This window comes from Corticium candelabrum, chromosome 11, assembly GCF_963422355.1.
Source record: "Corticium candelabrum chromosome 11, ooCorCand1.1, whole genome shotgun sequence".
NCBI classification, from domain to species: Eukaryota; Metazoa; Porifera; class Homoscleromorpha; order Homosclerophorida; family Plakinidae; genus Corticium; species Corticium candelabrum.
In genome coordinates, this window is record NC_085095.1 from 4633172 (window position 1) to 4657372 (window position 24201).

At 42.0% G+C, this 24201-nt stretch overlaps 3 protein-coding genes across 3 annotated transcripts; 2 read left to right on the forward strand and 1 right to left on the reverse strand.

Moving 5' to 3' along the window:
• The first annotated feature begins 111 nt into the window (after positions 1-111).
• LOC134186397 (serine/threonine-protein kinase 40-like) lies at positions 112-7594 on the forward strand. Its single transcript, XM_062654365.1, has 5 exons — positions 112-853; positions 2687-2855; positions 6713-6857; positions 6921-7037; positions 7091-7594. Exons 1-5 carry the CDS (start codon positions 311-313, stop codon positions 7500-7502), a joined length of 1386 nt encoding a protein of 461 aa, XP_062510349.1. The 5' UTR covers positions 112-310; the 3' UTR covers positions 7503-7594.
• On the reverse strand, positions 7475-17350 carry LOC134186398 (cilia- and flagella-associated protein 298-like). Its single transcript, XM_062654366.1, has 6 exons — positions 17163-17350; positions 16438-16605; positions 16310-16377; positions 8804-8962; positions 8018-8245; positions 7475-7775 (listed from the first exon to the last, which is right to left on the reverse strand). The coding sequence occupies exons 1-6, from the start codon at positions 17299-17301 to the stop codon at positions 7665-7667; spliced, it is 873 nt and encodes a 290-aa protein (XP_062510350.1). The 5' UTR covers positions 17302-17350; the 3' UTR covers positions 7475-7664.
• A 165-nt stretch (positions 17351-17515) lies between these two features.
• LOC134187158 (uncharacterized) lies at positions 17516-22109 on the forward strand. Its single transcript, XM_062655274.1, has 3 exons — positions 17516-17784; positions 18071-18211; positions 21940-22109. Exons 1-3 carry the CDS (start codon positions 17604-17606, stop codon positions 22107-22109), a joined length of 492 nt encoding a protein of 163 aa, XP_062511258.1. The 5' UTR covers positions 17516-17603.
• The last annotated feature ends 2092 nt before the right edge of the window (positions 22110-24201 follow it).

Below are 24201 nucleotides of genomic sequence, written 5' to 3' on the forward strand. Positions count from 1 at the left end.
TAGCATCTAGATCAGTGAATATAAATGCACGTGATTGGGCGGTAACAGGACGATCAGAGAGATATCTGTTTAGACGATGCGGCATTCGATTTGGCATTCGTCCACAAGTGTGGGGGTGCAGCGGATGTGTGGCGAGGAACTCTAGACGTGTACCGTGGTTGCTGCCGCTGCTGGGTGTCATTCCTCTTTCACAATTGTGTTGCATCATTTAGTGCAATCGGAGTAGGCTACAGTTGATGCATGTTTGCTTCGATTGGGCTATCGATCCCTTTCTCAGGCGTATGTAATCGAGCCCACTCGATGTGTGATCATGTCTAGTACACAGTCCCTATCGTCTGATGTTTCTCCACCGCCTGTCAGCGTGGCGATCGAAGGACCTCGTCGTGCAGGCCCGTACCTCCTCGGGCCTCGCATCAACACGGTTAGCACGTCGCCAGTGCGAAGCATTGTGCAATGTCTTGCAAAACGCGACGGTACGGACTGTTTTTATGCAATCAAGATGTTGCAGTTCGACGGACAGCCGCAGGCTGATCGCCAAGGCCGCATGCTGTTGCACACAGAGTATTCTCTTCTGTCTCTGTTGGCTGATCAGCGAGGTGTTGCTCATCATCATGGTTTGTTCCCGGACACTTACGAAGGGCCTGAGTTGAACGAGGAGGGAGTGATGGTCGCGAGGCGAGAGAAGAGACGTCTTTGTTTGGTTCTTGACTGCACTATAGCACATGATTTCAGTCCGGCAACGAGGAATCTAATCAACCTACAACATTACGTCATCAGGGAGAAGAAACTACCAGAAATGGAAAGTCTCATCATATTCAGAGACATCGCGAAGACCGTGAGAGACGTTCATGCGGTAAAGATGCGTTTCACTGTACTACAATACGGAATGGAAGTTTTTGCAGCTTGGTGTGGGTGTGGGTGTGTGACAGTAGGCGGTTCTTGTATTTCGGTATTCACCATCATCTTTTCTGGCTAATGCATTGTTATTACTCATCCTGTAGCTTCCATCTTGTAGAGTCTGATGGTGGTGTGGGTTTCATTTTACCTTTTTTTACAAGAGTTGTTGCAGCACTATAAATGCACTATATGCAAGGAAGATATTGGTAAGCAATCAAGTAGATTCATATTTAACCAGTAGATGAAGAAGACTGGGTGAGAACGACTTGAAGATCAAGTCTCTAGTCAGACCATTTTGTTGGATTGAAATTGGTGAGCTGTTGCTGGCTCTGAAGTCGAGAGTGCTGCATCCCAGCAAATGCATTGAAACATCACAGTCAGGATGGTTGTCTTCCTACAGTGAAGTCGGATTCCCTGTGTTAGCTTGTTCCCAAGATGCCGGTGGATAAAATGATTACAAAGAATGCTTACTGCTTCATCCCTGCACATAATCACTTTATTAGCATGTTCTCCGTCTTTCAAGAATGTCTTGTTCTTGGTAGATTTTAGCTGTTAGGTAAACTTAGAATGTTCATTATGTAGAGGCTGGATTGTACACATATTATTACAGTGGTGTAACAAAAGGGTCTAGCAGTTAGACTGCAGGTTTGAAAAATGGACTTTGTTAGTGTGCAATTTTTCTTTAACTCACAGGATGATTAAATGGTATACTGATAGATATTTTTTGAGTATATCCATAGTCTTGTACAGGCTATTGTACTATATGAAGCAATGCGCAAGTGTGGCTTCGATCTTCAAACTCAATTTTTAAAGACCACGGGCCACTGCATTTGGTTAGTACATGCTGTGCTGAATTTGGGCCCTTTATTTTTGGGTACTGTGTTTTGGTTACACTTATAATGTGACAACACACAACACACTTTAGCATGAATTAGGCCCAACTACTTGAACTACTTCAAAAGTGCTGGTAGGTCCTTCTTTGTTGGTGAAAGTACCATTTTCATGGCAGTTTGACTAACAGATGACAAGCAATCATGAATGTAACCTGAAGTAGATGGTTGTATTATACTCAACTAACTGTGGTATAACCGCCAACAAAAATTTACGTTCTGACACCACCAGTAACTACAGTATAGGACTGACTGTCGGTCACAGTGTTTTGTAACAGAAGAAGAGTAATCTATGTGATACAGGCCATCATTGTGTTGGGATGTGATATTCTTGATTCATTTACTGATCACGTCTAACTTAGTATTGGAATAGTTTTCTACCACTAATGGAGCAGTGCCAGAATACAAATTGACTATGTGAGTGTGAGATGTGGAAATGATACATCACGTAAATACTATTGCCAAGTTTCCGTATAAGCCTTAGTGCGTATGTGTCTGGATCTGTATGAATCTGTGTTGCACTTGATGACTGGAGATAGTGTGTATATAACAAACGTGAGTGGCTGAGTTTCAATGTTGACAAACCTTATTCTGGTTCAAATTCTATAGTTGCATGTTTTACACCTTCATTCAGCAGCTGTTATTATTATTAAATGTAGAATCGTTATCAAGTTGTGAAGGCACCAAACATTTGGTGGTGGGTAGTTGTTAATAGAGTTAATTCATCTATTTCTAGTTATGCGTGATGTTTAAAAATTGGTACATAATTCTGTGTTTGGCAGTCTTCTTTAGTCAAATTTGGCTCTGTGTAAGTGTATGACTTATTTTAGTATTTGCATTAACATTTTGCATTTCTAATTTTATAGTAAATTATCTTAAAGTGTGTTCTTTGTTTTCAGAGAAATATTGTGCATCGTGATCTTAAGCTAGGAAATATGGTTTTAAATGAGAGCACAAAAGAGGTTATAATCACAAATTTCTGCCTTGGTAAACATCTTCTGAAGGATGAGGAACTGCTGGTAGACCAGAGAGGCAGTCCTGCTTATATCAGTCCTGATGTACTAAGTGGTGAGTACACAATAATCATTGTGTGACTACTAAAGTGTAATACGTACAAACCGATTTACTGGCATGCATATATGCTTGACTAGCTATATCCCATTCTCCGCACTGGCAGATTAGATATGAATATTACTAATGGTTAGTAAATTTGTGTTATTAATAGTTGTAGTTAATTAATTTATCGTTGTATGCATTCATGAAGTATAATCTCATTCACCTCGTTCTAATTTATTGTGATCCAGTAGCAAAGATATCATCCATGTAAACACAAATGCCTTTCAAACCTTCCGGACTTTGGCCATGACTTGCTGAAGAATGGCAGGGGCTAAGCTGATGCCAAACGGTAGACGTCTGTATTTCTTTACTTGTGTCTCTCTTTTAGTTTTCAGTCAACATTGCACTAGATCTGCTTCCTACAGACTTGAGATAGTCAATGCATACAGTAGCCACACCAATGATCTTTCTCGCCCAATCCATACCCAAGAGATTGGAACCCTGATCTTCGTTATCATGCCTTTGAAAGTCACAATTCCACTCGAAGCATTTCTTAATCGCTCTCTTTTCTGTAATTATCAGTTCTGGTCTACCAATTCTATTCCATGTCACCTCGTCCAACAAAGAGACATCAGCTCCCATATCCACACGAAAAGTCACTAAGGGCCTGGTTACACTGCGTCTGCGTTTGGTTAGGGCACACTAAACGTTTTCCACAAAAACGAAAACACAGACGGAAAGACAGACGCAAACACATTTGAAGATGCAGGCACGCATGTGCAAGGGTCTGAAGCAGGTTTCTATGCCTCTTTGGTTTTTCCTTGTTCATTGCTGTCGTTCACGCCTGCCATATTTCAGTAACAGTAAGCATTCACCCTCATCTCTAAACTGTCGCTAACCTTAGACTAATTCACTTGCCAATTTACTAATAGCAGATTTCATCAACACAGAAACGACCGGCGTCTTTTTGCTGTTAATGTTCTTTGTGTGGTCGACTGAAGCAGAGAGACGTTTGATTGAGGTTTGGGGTGAAGTTTTAGTCTCATGGGATGGCCGAATGGGGAGTAAGTTGAAGACAATTACAAACGCGTGCGGATAGTGTGACCGAAAACGTAAATTCCCGTTCGTTTCAATGGACGCAAATGCAGATGCAGACGCAGTGTGATCAAGCCCTTAACAATCATTTTAGTCAAGCATCACTTGAAGGTTTTTTCGATGTATTGTGAACAGTTTTGGCACTGTAAACACTCTTCGTGACAGACTCAACAGAATATCGATGACTTTCATCTCCTAATGAGGAATTGGCTTCAGATGCTTCAGACTCTGAGTGTTGTACTTTCTGGATTTTGTTAGTTTTGTACTTTTGAATGCTTTGCTTGTCTTTCCTGAATCCGTTAGAAAAAGAAAAGTGAGATTCTGATGCAATTTCCTGGTTCCTTATCTTCTTAGGACATTCCCATTGATAGTATTCTTTATTGCAGTCAAAACATATCACTCTTTGTCTAGCTATGTCCCAAATGATTGGCTGCAGCAGTTAAATGACACACATCCCAGAGTTGTCACTGTGTCCAATCAGTTAGATGAGACAGAAGTGAGTGCTGAAGTAATTATGTGCATGAGTGTCATGATTTACGCAATAGTTTGCAAGGTGTTGCGTTGTTGAAGTTTCTGTGAACACAGAGTCAAAGGATTGCATGTACATCACTTCTTTGTATCACGTGTTTCCTGATGGTATTTCATACAGTCTAAAAATGTTTTGCTTAGCTGCATGCACATAATAATGGACAGCTGCTCTCAGCACCGCTAAAGCTTCCAATGGACATTGCAAAGCTTCAAACAAGCCTGCGCAACTGCAATTCCTGGTCATGTTTAGAGATTGTCAAGAGAAGCATTATATAGTAAGGACTTAGCTTAGGTAACTTGGTCATCAAAGTTTGGATTTAGCTGCTTCATAAGTCTGATTTTTGTTTCAATAAAGTGTGGTTCGTTGTTGAGAAACTTGAATTCTGTAACAGAAATCAAAACGAGTACAGCCAGCCGGTGGAGTCCAAGGCCAACCTGGTCTGTCTGTGCTCCTTGAAAGGGGCGTGCTCACAGTCACACATGCACACTTGAGCCGATCTCAAGTGGGATAGCTCTTGCATCATAGCTATGACAAGTGACCTATGTTCAAGTGCCCTGGCAAGAAAACCAATTTCAATTGCTAGTAGCCCTTCCTAGCCTGTTTATAGGTTGTGCATGCACAAAAGGTCAAATGATGAAACTACTGCAAGGCTGTCTGTTTAGGCATTGATTGACAGGGAGGTCAGCAGTGTAAGCTTTAAACAGTGCAAAGCTTTGGTGGTCATGTGAACTGAGTGCTGTTGCTTACTCAGAAGACATGACTATCACTAGGGTAGGTGCTACAGGAATGAGACGTGTGCTTTCTGGGTCACCTGCGAAGAGCAAGGAACCCCAATCTTGCTGAAAGTGCCAAATTGCTTTTCGAATTTTACCAGTGTAGCAACCTCAATTTTCCAGAATTGAGATTTTAGACAGAAAAATTCTGAGAACTATATCTATGAGGTCTATCTACTAGACAAAGTCCAACACAACCTCTTACTGCAATATCTTGATCTTTCCAATTCAGGCAATAGAAAGACTTCAGTCAGCTTTGCCTTCAATGCAAATTAGAGCGCCCAAGACTTCGTGGTTACCGAGAGTTTGAATTAGTACACCCAATTCAAACACAATGAGATGTGCATGCACTAGCAAGAGCGATGAAATGTGCATGCACTAGCATGAGTATGCCCCTTTTAAGATTCTGCATGAAGCTGCCTGAGACAAAGATTAAAGTCGTGTTGTAGTAAAACAATAATTATGCAGATGTCACACCTGAATTCTAACTGTTGTCGTATGAGTAAACCATTATTTGGTCTATCCATTCATGCATATACAGTATTTAGTCTGTTGGCTGACATACATGTATGTATAGGCTATTGTATGATTAGGCTTTTTAGAAGCACTCGGGACAGGGTTATGGCCCTCGGCTTTGTATCATACACTGTACAATAAGTAATTTATACCATGGTCACATGATGTGTAACCAATTACGAGCACCTATTTAGATGGTGAATATGACATATTATGAGTATACTATGAGTATACAGCAAGTGTACATATAGTAAGGGGCCGTCTGTATTTATCAACGTTTTACAAAACCCAAGACTTTTCGTTTTTACCCAGACCCTCTACCCCACCCCGACAACGAAACGGTCAATGTCCGCACTTTTGAATCTATGTGATGTCACCTATATACGCTCTACCTCCAGAACTACCGTTACTGTATGATGTCTGTCCCTAATTAGCACAATGTGTCCGTCGTCTTCTCATAGTCATTCATGGGTCTTGCGTATATGGCAGGCCGAGCGACAGTGCCTTCTCTGCTGAGAAGAGACAGTTGCTGCTTCACTGCCATCTTGCAAATAAGACCCGTACACGTGAAAGTCCCATCTGTGGTCAACCATTAATAGTTTCTCCAACCGGTTAATGTACACTCTATTGTTCCTTCAGGTGTACTTGCAAACCACCTGTCAAGTTGTCCATAATGCTATTTACTTCTGGTTTCAAGAAGGAAACAACCTTTTACCCCACCCCAAACAAAAAATTTTTGTAAAGAGTCTTTAAATACGAATGGCCCCTAAATTACTTCCAGTTGATACCACACACTCACTTATTGCAGCTTTGGTAATGTGTACAACACATCATATATACAGTGTTGACACCATCTAAATAGACACTTGTGATTGGCCGCATGTCATGTGAACAAGGCATAATCTCTTAATCTTTTCTTATTCTTTGCATTCTTATTGGACTATGTCCCATTTCAGATGCGCCGTATTGTGGAAAAGCAAGTGATATGTGGGCTCTTGGAGTTGTACTCTACACACTGCTCTTTGGTATATTCCCATTTTATCACAGTGTCCCAGCCGAACTTTTTCGCATGATAAAGGCAGTGGAGTACTCAATTCCAAGGTTTGTTCAATGATAAAAATATTGTGTAGTGTTTGTTAATTTATGTTAGCTCTGTTTCTGTAGCAATATTGATGTCTCACCTGAGACAGTACATTTGATTTGTAATTTACTAAGACACAGTCCCAAGGAACGGTTTACAGCATCCCGGACCCTTTGGTATGTCGATGGCCTTGTACAGAAGTAAGCATTACCAGTCACAGTTCATTTAGTGTATGTTTAATTACTGCGTTTAGGAGGGTACAGACTGAACAACAAGATGACCAAGTTGTTCCTAGTATTCCTCTTCCTTTTAATGATGCAGAGAAGACTAATAGTAAAGATACCCCATCAGGTGAATGGGCACAAGACAGTCAGACACAGGTTGAAGAGCCTGATGTGACAGCTGCATTTACCCCAATGGACAGAGTAGCTTCCGTACCTTTTGTTGAACCACAAAGAGGAAAAAAGCGTAAGAGGACTACATCAGATCAAGGCCGTGACAGCTTGAATGGCAATCAACAAGAGACTGTTGTTACATTTGATAGAACCTTCACTTTTCCTCACATAATTGCTAGTAAGTCATCACGAATTCCCATCACTAGAGTGAAGAGAGACACAAGACCTTTGACGGAGGAAGAGCTAAACATAATTAGACAGCTTCCGTAAACCAGCTCATTTTACGAGACTGATGCTGTAAATTGACATGCATATATATATATATATACATATACACTACCAACAAGATCTCCAACTTCAGTAAGTTGAATAAAGGGAACTGTGTATTCACTTTTGTATGTATTTTCATACCGATTTGCAACCATGCTCCAATCACTTAGGTCTCCATGAAATATCACCCACTCCTGCAAATGTACGTTTCAGTGCTGTAGGATCACTCCAACTGGCATTTAAGTGAGAATCATCCTCATCTTGTTCCAGTTTCTGCAGAACATAATGTACATGTGAGGGCATACAAAGCTGGCTGCTTTCTGGTTGCATGCTACTGTTGTATGACAAAGTTTGAAATGAATGCTATTTTAATACCCCACCATTCTACTGAGACTTTTAGTATGCCCCTGCATATGACCAGTGAATCAATTCTATCCCTACTAGATCATAGTCAAGGTGGCATGAAATAGTATGTTTGCTGGTGTTTTGTTGTGCTTCTTAATACTTACTATTACCTTCAATTCTTCCTGTCGCTTGTATGCATATGCCATCATCTTTTTCTGCTCTTCTTCACTGAATACTTGTTCCCTTCCTGGAGCACCGTGTCCTTTCTTCTGTAGCTTTGCAATAATCTTTGTCTTCTCATTACGACCCACAAAGTCTTCCAGCTTCTTTCCTCGTAAGCATTCTTTACCAGCCCACCATAATTGAGCTGTCCCTTCTTCTAAGACTTCAAGACCAGCCTAAACAATGCCAAGAAGGACTGACCAATCATATGTAAAATATCAACCAAGTCGTGTCACAAATTTGCTAGAACTGGCATGAACAGATATATACGAATGCTAGTTTCACACTTTCTGTACAGGAATAGCTAAAACGGGTTGAAAAAGCAGTAGTCCACAATAAAGCCAAATAACAGTGTGGTAGACTGGACCAACTCTGTGCATCTCATGCTGAGCACATTTCAAACACTAACTAGAATTTATACATGTCTATATTTGTCACATGGACTAGAGATAAGTGGAAGTCAAGTAAATACAGTGATGAGAATTAATTGGCAAACATTGTAGAGTGGTGACCAGTCTCATCTCACTACTTTGTTCCTAAACATTCAAGACTTGTTATATTTTAGCTGCCCTAGAACAAGAATGCAGCAAGGCTGGTCAAATGTTTAGAATTAGAAACACAACTGCGTACATGGAAGGAAATAGAGCATAAGGAAACATTACATTCGATAAGTTTCATTTATCATAGCTGTATTAAAATTTCCTACATTTAATGTATTTTACTTAACTACAAACCTGAGTTTCTGAAAGGTCCTCACAATTTTCAAACTCATGTCTGATTGGCTCGTGCGGTGGCAGACCCATTGGGTAGACAATCATCATGGCACCACGAAGTTTATCCATAGCATCTTGAATAGTTTCCTCTGTTACGAATATGTTACTAGTCACTTGCCTCTACAAGAAAATCATACAAGATTTGCCAAATTACAAAAATATACTTATGCTACAAACAGCACAATTACAAGGCCAGCTGCCTACCATTTAAGTTAAAGCTTGTCAACTAAATTCAAACTACCTTGTTGCTCGATTCTACAACTCACTTGCATCACAGCAACTGATGTTGACTGAAATCACAAAATGTGTTTATAGCAAATTTATTAGATAGTGATTACTGGAGCTGTGTTTACACTCATGCTTCCAGAGCCATAAGCTCTTTAATAAACGTAACAATCAACTTGTTGCAAAGTTTACAAACAGATGCCACTTTGTTCCAACTTATAAAATTATCTAAATTGTATAAAGCAACTGTCATTTCATGTAACCACTAATTCCTTAAGACTGCTAAAATCATTGACACCATCATATGGCGAGATTGAAGATATAAGATACGGATATTGTCCTAGCTAATAGCCCAATGCAGAGTTCCAGTATAATTATAATAGTGAAACAGGAAAACGATCGCTTTTGCATTGGCCATTGGCAGACTGGTACATTTGCAAACATGGATTTACACTCTTCTTGTGAGAAGTTCTCTCATATACTTTGGCAGTTTGTAAGCCTGTCTACTACTGCTACTGCTACTGTCCATTGTTTGTAATTGCCATGTACAATCAAATACAAATACTGTTCTGTAATTAGACTATCTTGACTGATCCAAGCATCACAGACATGTACTGCGATCACACTAGCAACTTCAGAACTGAGCCAGACCAGAAATTTTCTTCAAGATTGCCATTAATAATACTTGATAAAGCCTCATTTGATGCCAGTTTTGGCCATCTAGATCAATTTCTATACCTGGCATGGTTCTGAAGTCTCTAGTGTAACTGTAGTAATAGTCAAACATATAAGTAGACCGTTCTTTGCTGCGCAAATTAATTAAATTAATTAACACAAATTCCCACATATACACTCCAGTTGTTGGGCGGAGACAATAAAATCCTGGATAGCCTGTTCGTCGTATACAAATGATCAAATCACGTCTAAAGTTGCAGCTATTTGCTAGCTGATTTGCCCGTTCTTTGCCCAAGCAAATTAACACAAATTTTCGCCTATAAGCAGTAATTGGGCAGAGACAACACAAACTCCCGGATAATTTGTTGTATATGTGACCAAGTTGCATCTTATCTTGCAGCTATTTCAACAGTCTCATTGGATGTCGTCACTTTGAAGACGTTGACTCGCATACATGGTCAAATGATGGTAGCCATATTTTAAAAGACCTGGATATACTAAAATATTTTGCTTTATCAACATTACTGGCAAAACAACACACTCCATACCTACCGTCCAAGGTCAAGAATGGCGCTAGGGCATTTGAATTTGGTGGAGATCCGATGTGCCATTCTAGATAAATTCATGCATAAATGGAGGCAGGTTCGATTGGCAAGAAATCACGTCGTCCCAAGAGAACTCTGGAAGACGATGACTCCTTCACTGTCGACTTTGATCAATTCGACGTGTGCGAGCAAAATTTAGGGGTAGTGCAACTTGCCATTTTGGAGTATGCTCTTACAAATGGATACACAGACTGACAGACAGCTCTCGTTTATAGATATAGATAGGTAGTGACCGTACATAGCCCTGCAAACCGAAACTGCATCAGCCTTCTTTGGATAACGTCCACTAACTTCTCACTCACACGACCCTTACAAAGTTCCATTTTTATGGTTCATAGCTGGAACTAAATATTTGTATTTAGAGTGAAAGAGACATACAACCATTCGCTATATTGTGTACAATTTTAAACACATGCACGTAGCTTCACGTAGCCAGACCCTCTCCCCCACCATACTGTACTTCTGGCAAGAAAGGGTCTGGTCAAATGCCTACACAATTCTTGTTCTGCTCTCCCCAAGAATCATGGGGATAAAGACCTCTTACATAATCAGAGATCAAACATTCATTTGTCGATCTTGTGACTTTGAATAACTCATTGAACACAGCAGGGTAATAAGGAAACAGAAAAAAGCACAAATTTTGCAGCTCAGCAGTCGAATTCTCACATTATGCATGATCGAGAGGTGTACAGTCCATTGACACGTCAGACAACAAGAACACATACATGTAGGCGCTATTGTAGTCTCGCGTAGCCAAACCCCTCCCCTTCTTGATATCTACCGGCGGGGAAGGGTTTGGTGAAATTGCACACAAGCAGTGGTGCCAGGCATACGCCCACGTCTTTCCAACTAGTAATTAGATGAAGGTTAAGCTGACAGGTGATAATTACTGGAAACATTCTTCTCTCTGTTGTCGACGAGAAATCACTTGTTGGAAGGCTTACAACAATCAATGGACAGACTTTACGATAGTATGGTATTGTTCTTGGTATAGGGCGTTTAGTTAGCTACGAATTCACGCAAACTGTGCACTAACCTCTGCATAATTAATTATTTCGACCTGCCGTGCCATCGCCTCGATCTCTTCCCGCAATCCTTGAATTTGCTGATCTAGCCTAGGAAACGAAGCAAGCTACGTTCGGCAATGTATCACAAACAGGCTCGATCCAGCTGCTTCTATCTAATCAGCTGGTCCACAAAAGAATGTCCGACTAGTTTACACTTGCCAAGATGTCTACATTGCTTGAGTATTGCGAGAGCCGTTTCTTTTTCTTTGTTTTGCGTTTGATGAAAAGAGACTCCAAGCACAAAGCACAACAGTCCGGATCCATTGTGTAACTAACAATCAACTTGCGTGGGGTTGAGTACACGTTTATGTTAATGTCATTATCTGCCACCCGGAAGTCGGTGGCGGCTGGCACCACTACTTGTGTGCAATTTCACCAAACCCTTCCCCGCCGGTAGATATCAAAAAGGGGTGGGGTTTGGCTACGCGAGACTAGCGCTATTGCAGCACTCTGCAGTCAAACAACATGTTACAACAAGCAGCAACTGAACAAGAGTTTAGGCGGCCAGACAGAGAAAGCGTAGATGGCTAAACAAAGGCACGCCCTTGCCACTGTGTCCAGACTCACAAATGACAACAATAGATCAAATTAGAGCAAAGACAGATGTCGATCGGTAAGAAGCTGCCTTAGCACAATCTCATGGACAACCTGCCGACAAAACATACGTCCCTCCTGCACCAAGATAGTAGTTCAACATCTACACGTCGACAAACAATTCTCTGATTAGGTGTAAGTTCACAGGCATGCAACTCAATATGGGCGTAACCAACACACACAACACAAGCAGAATGCAATTAAGAGACACCTACTTAGACCTCATGCTATCTTTACACGGTAACTGCAATGCAAAAATCAAAAAATCTTTTATTGCATTTTTGGTTTAATCGTTCTTAACGTCCATGTGCCCCCAAATAGAATTTATATTTTAAAGTTACATTCATGAAGATATTGAGACGCAAAGTTGCTTCCAGTTGTTTATATCCGGTATAGATGTACACTCAGTGACGGAGAGGAACGGAAGTGGCTATAGCACATGCAAGGCAATAGAAATGTTTTACAAGAAGTAACCCTCTGGTTGCCTGGTGGCTGAAGTAATGTGCTCAGAAAGAAAGTGTGGCTTTGATTTACTTCTCCAATAACGCCAAAATGTGGAAAAAATGGGCAGTGCATGGAAACACGTGAGAAATTGGTGGGATGGGTCAACCGCACGTTCAGATCTGTAGTGCATACTCTCAGTGGAATGCTTCAAAACGGAGGAAAATTACTATGAGCTTTTGGCCTTTTACTCAACGTAAACAAATACTGAAGCCTGACGCATCAAGCTGCAAGGGGAAATTTGTGTAATAGGAAGCCATTGAGAGGATTGCAACATGACAATGTACGAGAATGTCAACAAATACAGAAGAGGAGGAAGGTCGAAAGAAAGCATGAAAGCATGACGGCAATAATAAACATGCAAATAGCCCATCCCATCACTCATTTCTTTCACATCTTGGCATTATTGGAGAAGCAAATCAAAGCCACACGTTCTTTTTGAGCACATTACTACAGACAGCAGGCAACCCGAGGTTTACTTCTTGTAAGACATTTCTATTGCCTTGCATGCACTACAGCCACTTCCATTCCTCCAAATATGTCATGGCGTGTATGCCTACTATACCAGATATAAACAACCGAAAGCAACTTTGCGCCTCAATATCTTCACAAATGTAACTCTTAAAATTTTTTATTGCTAGGGCCATACGAAAGTTAAGAACTAACAAAAAATGAAATAAAATTTCTGATTTTTCATTGCAGCTACCCTTTAAAAGGTCTTTATCCCCACGATTGGAAGAATTGTGTAGGCATTTGACCAAACCCTCTCTCAGGAGCATAGCCAGACTAAATTCGAGTTCACAATATGTGACGGACAGCAGCCCGTTCCGTTCCGTAACGTTTGCAGTCAGGTTCATAGTCAAACATTGACGCAGAGTGATTCACAATTTGTAGCGTATTCCACACACTCTAGGTACGTGACTTGATGGGAAAGGAAAGTCTGTTGTTGTTTGTGTGTGCTGTGGTGCTCCGAAGAAGCAAGAAGAAAAGGAAGCATAGAAATGTTTGTCATCGTCTTCAGAGATTATACGGGATACTCACACGAGCTAATTGGAATATTAGCCCTTTGCTCTGATTGGTCAGCTACTCAATTTCATTCCCGTTCAAATGGAGATGAAGTGCGGTTAATTTGGATGCTGGAATAGAACTGAATTCTATCCATGTGTCACCTGTCTGTCAAGGTCCAATAAGGAACGCAGTGCAGGCCAAGGTCACCACAGACTATGTTGGGAGGTGGAAATTCCCTGACAGCAAAAATGCTGGTGGTTGTGGAGACCTTGCTGAAGGAAAGTTTGGTGGCAATACTGACATTGGCCAGTTAGTGATTGACCATGTTTCTGCCTTTGATGGTTTACAAAGCCAGCATGATTTACAGCAGTGAAGCCACAACCATCAAAACCACAATGTATATAAAACTTTGATGTTATTTGTCTTGTTTTACATCCCTGTTTTTCTGCTAATCCTTGCGCGCAGAATAATGAAAATAACACACATGCGCACACACACACACACACACACACACACACACACACACACACACACACACACACACACTTGCTTGCTTGAGCTGTCCATCCTCAAAGATGATAACAGTGTCCTCATGGACAAAATGACAAAAGGGGTAATAATTAGATTTTCTATCACGATCTACCGATGTAATCGAGAGTGTCTTGTGAGGTCTCCTTTCCTCCAAAATGATCTTCCCACATTGACAATACAACTCTAAATTGCTTCTCATTTAATGGATGCTGATCTCCAGTTGTTGAACTACCTGTTCTGCCTCTGCCTACAAGATTTTTCCAGACAGTTCCTTCCTGTGCCAGTTTATACCATTCTTTTTCTGGTATATCGCAAATCTTCATATCAGATAAGACTGTATTGTGCCATCTTTTCTTTACACCATGGCAAGGTCATTTGGAAATAATTCTCCAAACAACATTTGTTTAGGTTCATCATCCATCCGAGCAACATGAACAAGCCAGCGGAGCCAATGGTTTATTAAAATATCTGACATTTGTTCTTCCATGCCAAAGTCCTTTGCTAATTCACAAGATGGAATTCGATTTTTCCATTGCTGATATTTGGTAATTCCCAAGACAGATCGAACACACGGATTCGAAAAGTCTGTAGATGTCTCAAACTATCAGATTTGACTGGCCATGTCTCTGACCCATACAAAAGAATGGGTAAGACCACTGCTTTATATACTGACCTTTTAGTATCAATAGACAAGGAATTATTGCAAAAGATTGAACTTCGTAAACATCCAAAAGTTTGGCTGCTTTACCAATACGAATGGAAATTTCCTCTCTAATTTCGCAATCTGTTGTAATGCAGCTTCCAAGGTATACAAAGCTATTGACCATTTCTATAAGTCCTCTTGCAACCCATACTGGTTCAGTTGCATGATCATCGCAAAACAAATCATTTCCAAAACCATTCCTTTAGTTTCCGCTAAACTTACAGTCAAACCCCAATCTGTGCTGTTTCAATGAAAGTTCTTGCCATAATTTCAAAATCTTCTCTTGATGTGGCATATAGAGCCACATCATCTGCAAACTGGGATTCTGTTATCAGACTAGTAGACAGACTTTGGCAGTTTTATCACCAACCAGTTCTCTGCCACATTTAAATTTCGAGCATACTCTTGCTTGAGGGCACCTACACTGCCAGTCTCTAACTACAGCATTAAAGTAAAGATTCAGCAACGCAGGTGCAAGAACACATCCTTGTATAAGACCATTGTGGACATCAATTTCGTCTGTAGTAGCATCTCCAACTCTTACTCCTGCCTGCATTCCATCATGAAAATAACATAATTTTAAGGAGGGTTGGTGGAATGCCATATCTTTCAAGTGTCTTCCAAAGAGCAAAGCAAAGCACAGATCGAGTCATAAGCCTTTTTCAGATCGACAAAAAGACATAGAGAGAACTGGCGTGTTCTTTGGTTTTCTTAACAAGTTGTCGTGCAACAAAATCATGTCTATACAGCACGCCCTTTTCTAAACACACACACACACACACACACACACACACACACACACACACACACACACACACACACACACACACACACACACACACACCATAAACCAGCCCATCTCAAAAGATGATGGCATAAACAGTGAAAAAAGCAAATCTCTACTCAGTTTATCTACTACCAGTTTGCAAATTGGTAATATATTGTACAGTGTCCTGAATCGTTTAGTTCTCCACACAGCAAGAGATGTCAAACTGCTGCTTCTTGCTAACCCAACAGTAGAGATCGCCCGCACGCACCATAGACCATTGTTCTTCTTTCCACGCTGGAGACCAACTTCTTTTGTCCATGCCGCGATGCCATTTTCTCTGCTGGACTACTTGCACATGGCCTCCGTCTCCATCAGCGATAACCGGAAATAGACGTAAAGTCACGAAAATGAGTACTTTGACGTTGCAAGCAATCGAAGCACTTTACAACGTGGGAGTAGTGCGACAGGTGTTCTTCGCAAAGAAACATGTTGCCGTAGGCTCGCTCCCAAACGTTGGGTGTGGCACTCCTGTCGATCTGAGATGGTTTATCTTGATAATGACGATTAAAGATATCGCAGAAGCCAGATAGTAAGCCGGAGCCGGTCAAATCTTCCAGAGCCAACACGCTCACGAGGCTGCCATGCTACATCCGGGAACAACACACACACACACACACACACACACACACACACACACACACACACACACACACACACACATGTACACAGTACATGTAGGTATGTGTCACAATAAACGTTAGATATCCAATGCAACAATAAATGTCTAACCTTAGAAATAGCTTCTTTTGCTTCACTTGTTGTCCTCTTGATAACATCGGCCATTTTATCATTGGGAGCTGTATATAAGTTTTGTTCAGTACACAAGTACGAAAAGTGTCCATCTCATCGTATAATACCATGGCCATTTCTTCTCTGCATTGGATCTTTCTTTTCTACTGGTCCACCACTTGGGATACATTGAGACTTCCATTCATCAACCAGATGAAGTTCATCTAATTGTTCGTCCGTCAGGCCTTGCATGTTTGGGGGCAAGCAGATGCCATGCTCAGCTAATGATTCCATTTCTGCATACATATATTTTTCCAAAGTCTTTAAACAACTTATTACAACAATTATCTGTGTCATTATGGTCATATAATGCTAGATTGGTTAAACAACGCTTGAATTTAGAGATAGAGGATGCACATAGTTGGGACATGCTTACTTGAGTTGTTGGGGATGTTGGGGTGGGGAACGTTCATGTATCTAATAAATATTATATATATAGAGTAATATATATATATATATATATATATATATATATATATATATATATTTTTATATATATATATATATATATATATATATATATATATATATATATAGTAATAATATACTATTAATAAGGTAAACTACTGCAAGAAGTAAACAAACAGACAGACAGACCGACAAACAGAACGGTAAGATGAGGATCGAGACGACATAAGTCTTACAAGCAAACTGCAAGAAAATTAATGCATGACAAGCGCTATAGCTCTGCAAGCAGGCGCAAGACTGGTTACTGACTAAATATACAAACGGTCACAGAAAAGCAAGACAAACAATAACTAGATGGCAAAGAGGGTTCATTGACCAAAGTTACCTGAGCAAATTCTCTCTAGTTTGAGTCTGCCATTGTAAATCCTCACTAATTTCGGAATCAACTCATCTAGCGGAGTCTTGACGGTGGCTTTAAACAAAAACTGGCTCTCGTCTCCTTTCTTGATATGTAGTATCACCATAGCTAATCGTCGCTCGGTAAAATTCTAGAGAATCCTGAACTAAATGCCCGGATATTCTAGAAGGTTCGCTATCACACCTAGGTGCACCTATCAATTAAAACTAGAACACGACCTAGTACGTGTTTTACTCACACCTGATGGAAAAGCTAAAGTTTTGAAAGAGAGAACGCAGGCTTGCGATTTTTGCAACAGTCAAATACCCGGATTTTGTTTATATAGTTACGGTATCGTGTCCTGTACACGAAGACTTTGAAAGAGGTGTTTGCGAAATCTGCTTTTCAATATCTAGGGGGCTCTACTCAATGGATACCTCATCAGTATGTCGACCTTTTGGAAACAGTTCTTCTTCAGCTCCTACTAGCGCTAACGTTGTCGACGTCTCAAGCTCACATGCATGTGGAATAGCTGCAAAGTCATCTGATCATGATGGTATAGCAACAACAGCAGATCGGAACTACAATTATGGCAAACGACACTTTCCAGGTTTATACAGTGTATTAGTTGCCATGCAGTACCAAACCATATTAATTAATTATGATTTATATCATAGTCAAGTGCACTAGCTAGACATTCAATTTTAAAATATGATTGTTTGTTCCATTAGTTGGTATATTAAATTTTTACTTTTCAAAAATAGGTATTACTTTGATATTATGCAACACCTAGAGTCAAGGGATGCACTGCTTCTGCAAGTTGATTTCATTTAGATATCTAATGATTAATTGCATATAATATATAACTATACTACACATTTTGTCAATATTTTTAGGTTGGAGACCTATTATCTATGGAGAATGGCAAATTTATCCTAATCGAAGAGAGAGAAGGCATGATGTGTTGTGGAGAGGTGAAGAGACAAGAGAAGAAGTCACACTAGAGAATTCAACTATGTTGGGTCGGAAAAGACAAGGCAAGTACTTAAGAAATTGATATGCAACTAGATTGTTTGAAATAATACCCAAATTTGTATAAGCAAATGAATTCTAATGTTGTTTTGGGCAGAGTTTTATGATTCCCAAAGTTTAATTATTAGTTTAAATGTCTTTCAATGAGGTTCGTTTTTCTAGGTTCTTGGTAGCAGATTTTTCAACCTGTGTCCAATAGGTCCTTTAGAATAATGTAGTATGTTGTGTACATGTTTGGGGTCTATATTTAGTGAATCAGTTATCTTGTATTATGATGATGAACCGAGTTGTCGATTTCGACAAATCTCTTTTATGGCTTTGCCTGTGCTGAAATAGCCACATACAAAGATAGCAATAATAATATATAAATATACGTATTTCTTTTGCACCTCAATAAAGAAAGGTACAGTTCCCTCTGGAGAGGGCAAAACGAGAGAACAAAAAGAAAAAAGGAAAATAGACAAATAACAACTAACACAAACACACACTGAGAGTAGTAGAGTAAGGAGTTCTCACATACCGTTTTTAGAAATAGTCAAATATTTTTGCCAAATATTATTTGTCCATTCTTTTCACGTCTCGCGTGGAAGAGAATTGCGCCCTATTAGACAAATAGCATCTATTGTACATAGCCACAAAATCGTGTGGGGAGCTCTATAGAGGAAAGTTGTGCCCTAGTAGACAAATAGCTCCTATGTATACTGTATATAGCCACAGAATTGTGTGCCTCAGCTGTAGAGGAAAATTACGCTCTGTTAGAGAAATATAATCTACAGTATATAACTGCAGAATTGTCTGTACCATTAATCACCGATTCAATGCAAACGGAAGTAACCCCAAATCTGGTGTTTTAACTAACAACGAAAGTACTGCGACAGCAGGCCGAGAACATCGGACCCAAGGGATACTCTCGCCTACGAAAAGCAGATCTCGTAGCATGTATCTCTGAAGCCTGAGACTCAGAAGGTCTAACCCCAAACTCGTTGTTTTAACAACGATAAAGTCCTGCGACAGTAGGCCAAGAACATCGGACTCAAGGGATTCTTGCCTGCGAAAAGCAGAGCTTGTAGAGTTCATCTCCAAAGCCCGAGACCCAGAGATGGTGCAACGAATACAACGTGCCACTCAAACTGGGTGCTATCCAGCTCTGCCTGGTGCCGTGGACACCCTGGAGCAATATCGTGCTGAGCTACAAAAACTTCACGAAGAAGCTGACGCTTCCCCCGCGAGCCAAGAAGGTTGTGAAAGAGCTCCAAAATCCTCAGTATCGTCTAGCCACTCTTGAGAGATTTCAAAGGAAGATGTTTTGTGAACCCCTGGCTACACGCATCGTGAAGGAAGGAGCCGCCATACTTGAGAAGCAGGACAGCGAATAGGAAAAGACGATCAAAGGACATAGGATGCTGACATTCGCATTCCGTCATGAGGTAGGAGGTGCCCTCACCGACAGGATGATGAAAAAGTTGGCAGACCTGCGTACAAACGTCATTCTACCTTAGGTATCTCTACACCTACAAGATCAGAAATATCGAGACCAGGGAAATGAGGAATTTCCGCACATACGCACCAGGCAGTCCAAGAATGGTTGGGATGACAAATGCCCGCGCCTGAATAACCAAGCAAAAAGAAATCCGCCTCTCCCAGGACAACCTAGACCGCCCCAGCACCAAGTGGGCTCTCGTGTGCTATATTGAAGTCCAGCTGACCGCCATCCTAGGCAGAGATGCTCTGGTAGGCACCAGACCCCTACTTGACTGGCTGCGCTGTAAGAGGGGACCCATTGCTCTGGACACGTTCAACGACAACCTATGTCTATTTCGTTGTATCGCCATGCACCAAGGCACACGAGCAGATTGTACCACCCGCAAAGCCGGAGAGCTAGCCACGGCGAGCTAGCCACGGCGTTCTACGATATCCACGTTCGGGACATACCCAAGTCAAATCTAGATAAGCTCACTGAGATTGAGAAGTGATTCAAACTGGGTATCTGTGTATACAAGCTCGCCCAATATGTCTAGGGAGTCAATGCCAGAAATGGACCTGTCTGGAGTTTGATTCGACAACCGCCTAGTATTCCAATATCATGACCATTGGTATGTTCGGAGCACGGCTTCTATATCAAAGATATCAAGAAGGTCTCTAACCTCTACCTCTGTGGTCACTGTTCCCAATCCTTCACCCAAGCATGTCACCTTCAACGACATGCCACCCTGTGCACCCAAGGCGTCACCCAAGTCAAGTGTCCGGGTGACACAGTAGAAGCACCCCTGTCAGCCTACAAGAAGGCATTCCACCCAAGCTGCAACGCAAGCAACGTTGCCATTTGCTGGCTAGAATACGAAGTCAGCAGCGTGGGTATCACAGCCACCCCCAAATGTGGACACGGTGGTGAGTGTTGGATCAAGGGCGCTCCCGTCAACGGAATGGCCGGATGAACTGTAGTTCAGTTGCACGGTTGTCACTGGCACGGGTGTCCAAAGCATGAACCCAACGCAAACAGCCTGTACGAAGCAACCCTCGAGTGAGATCAAACTATCCGAGACGTCGGATTCGATTTTGTGGTCATGTGGGAGTGCGACTCATATAGGCAAGCCCCCGCCCCAGAACCCAAAAACTAAGCCTATCCACACACCATTGTGTACGACTTGCAAGACTATCTCGACAAGAGAAAGGCCCTCTCCCCACAACCTCCCTCACCTTTGAGACCGAGCACACCCCATCTCAGTCTCGCTTGGTGACACACTAAACCCCTCCATACACCTCTGCAACGCTAATCCCAAGCTACTTGTTACAGACTTTGTCGGCGAGCTGCACAGACAAGGAGATTTGATATGAGAAGTCGTTTGTCAACGATATCTTCCAGATGATCTCGAGTTTCTCCCCATGAAGCAAACGAACCGGATCCAACAGTGGTGCGACCAAGTGCCCGTGCTGGGATTCAATTTGGGTAAGTACAACTTGAACCTCATCAAAGAGCACTTTGTAAACAAGATCACCGACACTGCCAAAAAGATCAAGGTAGCCAAGAAGGCCAATCAGACCACGTTCCTACTAACACCCCACCTCTGATTCTTGGATGTCATGAACTATCTAGGACCAGGCACCAGCTACGACAACTGGGTCAAAGCCTATGGATGCAAATTGCAGAAGAACTGGTTCCCCTATGAGTGGTTCGACAATCCCGACAAACTACAACACCCTGGTCTACCTAACTACCCCGCTTGGTATTCCAAGTTAAGAGGTCAATACCCACTTTCCCTCAAAGAGTGGCAATCATACAAACGCACATTCCGAGAGCGAGGCATGACCACCTTTGCCGACTGGCTGTGGTACTACATCGACCTCGACGTCGATCCATTCCTAGAAGCACTCACCAAAACAAGAAACTTCTATCATGGGTATGGAGTCGACATCCTGAAAGACGCAGTCTCACTCTCCGGTGTATCACTCCAGTTCCACTTCGAGGCACCAACCAACATCACAAAGAACCCAACCTCGTGGCTCCCAAAAAGGAGGCCTACGACATGCTGAAAGGTGCAGTCGTAGGTGGGCCAAGTCTCGTCTTCACAAGGTGGATATCCCGTAGCTGGAGTCACACGCATTCGATCACACCAATACAACATGCACGCCTCTGTCGAAAGAGTTGTTCGATACTACAAAAATCCCCAAGCCGCCACGCAAACCCTTGTCCAAACCCTTGGTCAAACCAATGGTAAGTGGTTTGTGTATGCAGAGGTCGACATCCGTGTTCCTCCCAATCTCCACAATAAGTTCGCGGAGATGTGGCCACTATTCAAAAATCGAGAGGTGGACGAGGCCGACATCCCTCAAGAGATGATGAACTACCTACAACGCACTGACAGGAAACGCATCAGCACCAAGAAGCTGCTTGGTACCTTATGAATATCTGCCAACAAGATTCTCCTACATGTTCCCCTACTCCAATGGCATATTGACCACGGTCTGGAGGTATACCGCACGATGACTATGAGCTCAAAAGATTTTTTTGAGCAGTTCGTCGAGCAAGTGACAGCCGCAAGACGCACAGGAGATGAGGACAAATCTCAGGCTCTATTGGCAGATGTATTCACACTGCTAGGCAACAGCGCCTATGGGAAACTCATCGAAGCATTGGAATGTCAAACCAACGCCACCTACACCAAAGACAAAAATGTCATCGACCGAGCCATGCGAAGCGCGTAGTTTAATGCCAATGGATATGATGAGATTGGTGACGCCTACGAACTACACTCAAGAAAGCCACGGATCACCATCAGGGGAGCCTTTCAGGTGGACATCGCAGTCTAGCTATCAATTGGCCAAACTACGAATGCTTGAGTTCTACTATGACTTCCTCGGCAAGTACATGGATTGTCGTGACTTCGAGTTGATTCAGATGGACACCGACAGTATGTACATGGCTCTGGCTACAAAGACCATAGACGAAGCGGTACGTCTCGAGATGATGGAGGACTTCCAGACCCATCGTCAAGAATGGCTGCCCTGGAACACATGGAGTATCCGCACACCCGGTCTTTTCAAACTCAAGTTCGAATGATTGCGAGCCGGGCAGAGAAGTAAAGCTTCCGCCAAAGGAATGAGCAAGAAGCACAACGACATCACCTGGCGGCGCTATGTCTCGACTCTCCAAGGTCGAACTGACCGTGCTCAAAGCAGAGGCTTCCGAATGGTGGACGACTGCATGAAAACTTATCTGCAAGACAAACTTGGTCTCAGCGCCTACTATGACAAACGCCGAGTCCTGCCCGAGGCATTCACACGGAACCCATATACTAACCAATATCAAGCCAAAGATATTTGATATCCTCGACAAGCCATCCTCTACGCACCCATTTCAAAAGATGGTGTTGAAGTTGAGAGAAAGCAGTATGTAATACCTCCTTGATATCAGAAACGTCCATGACGACCATCTATCTGTGAGATAGCGACAGATGGATCCACATATCATCAGTCGTTCGGAGCTGTAGTTTGACGGAGAGTCGAAACGATATCACTTTCTAACTCTAGCAATTCTTTAGTGAGTTTATCGTATATCTTGGAATACACCGACTCTAGAAACATCTCTAAATCATTACTACCATCTGGAATATCCATCTGCCACGATTGAAGATAGCCCTCCGTCACCCACGCGACGGGTCTCTAAACCAACGGGTGCACATTCTCATGTATGGGAACTGATGCCTCAGCCATGACTGATATACTCTGTGTTATATTGACGTCTTACGCACGACTCCAGCAACAGTTTGATAGGACGGTGGGACAGCCTGCCTCATATCCGAGCAAGGCCCTGGAAAGTTGATCTTGCATATTTTATAATACTTTCTACTTAGTTTATCTCGAATGGGAGGACACATATCGGTGACGAGGTCATCCAATCGGTTGAGTTCAAAGAGCAGAATATCCTCATTAAACTCTTTTCCTCAAAGACATCCCCTCAATGTGTTCAACTTTTCTGATAGCTGGTGTAGGCAAATCAATAGACCTCTACTTTCTTGGGATAAGTCTTCTTCATGGTCAGTGCGTGTAGAGTCACACCCAATCCGCTCACAGCAAGTGCAATGGGATTCACACAGACACCCACCACAGCACTCACAACCCCCAGCCCAACGCGGTCATATGTAGCGCCAAGTCTTTGTGTTTGAAGAATCTAAACAATTTCATATAACTCCAACATCGGTAGTGGTAGGTGAGGTACAGCCGGGTGAGCATAAGGATGTTACTATTCAACAGATCACCGTCGATGTGATTGAAGTTGATTGCTGGAATCATCTTGCTATATATGAGTTTACATCTCCTTTTTCAACGCATCCAATTCTACTCGAATTTGGTCCACTTTTGTACTAAGATCTCCATATGCGTTATACCCAACGCCTATACGTACTGTTGTGATCAATTTTTCATTATCAGTGACCCTGCTCTCAGCGCCAGCTAACTTGGCTCTGATCCTAGCCATTTTGGTTTCAATCCTATCCAC

Coding starts and splice junctions, on each gene's coding strand:
- LOC134186398 (XM_062654366.1), bottom strand. CDS start 17,301: ATGGTGATACTACATATCAAGAAAGGAGACGAGAGCCAGTTTTTGTTT. Junction 16,606..17,162: donor ACTAGAGAGAATTTGCTCAG/GTAACTTTGGTC, acceptor ATATGTATGCAG/AAATGGAATCATTAGCTGAG. Junction 8,963..16,309: donor CAAAAGAAGCTATTTCTAAG/GTTAGACATTTA, acceptor ATTTTCTTGTAG/AGGCAAGTGACTAGTAACAT.
- LOC134186397 (XM_062654365.1), top strand. CDS start 311: ATGTCTAGTACACAGTCCCTATCGTCTGATGTTTCTCCACCGCCTGTC. Junction 854..2,686: donor CCGTGAGAGACGTTCATGCG/GTAAAGATGCGT, acceptor CTTTGTTTTCAG/AGAAATATTGTGCATCGTGA. Junction 2,856..6,712: donor CAGTCCTGATGTACTAAGTG/GTGAGTACACAA, acceptor GTCCCATTTCAG/ATGCGCCGTATTGTGGAAAA.
- LOC134187158 (XM_062655274.1), top strand. CDS start 17,604: ATGGATACCTCATCAGTATGTCGACCTTTTGGAAACAGTTCTTCTTCA. Junction 17,785..18,070: donor TGGCAAACGACACTTTCCAG/GTTTATACAGTG, acceptor CAATATTTTTAG/GTTGGAGACCTATTATCTAT. Junction 18,212..21,939: donor GTTGGGTCGGAAAAGACAAG/GCAAGTACTTAA, acceptor TTGTGTATGCAG/AGGTCGACATCCGTGTTCCT.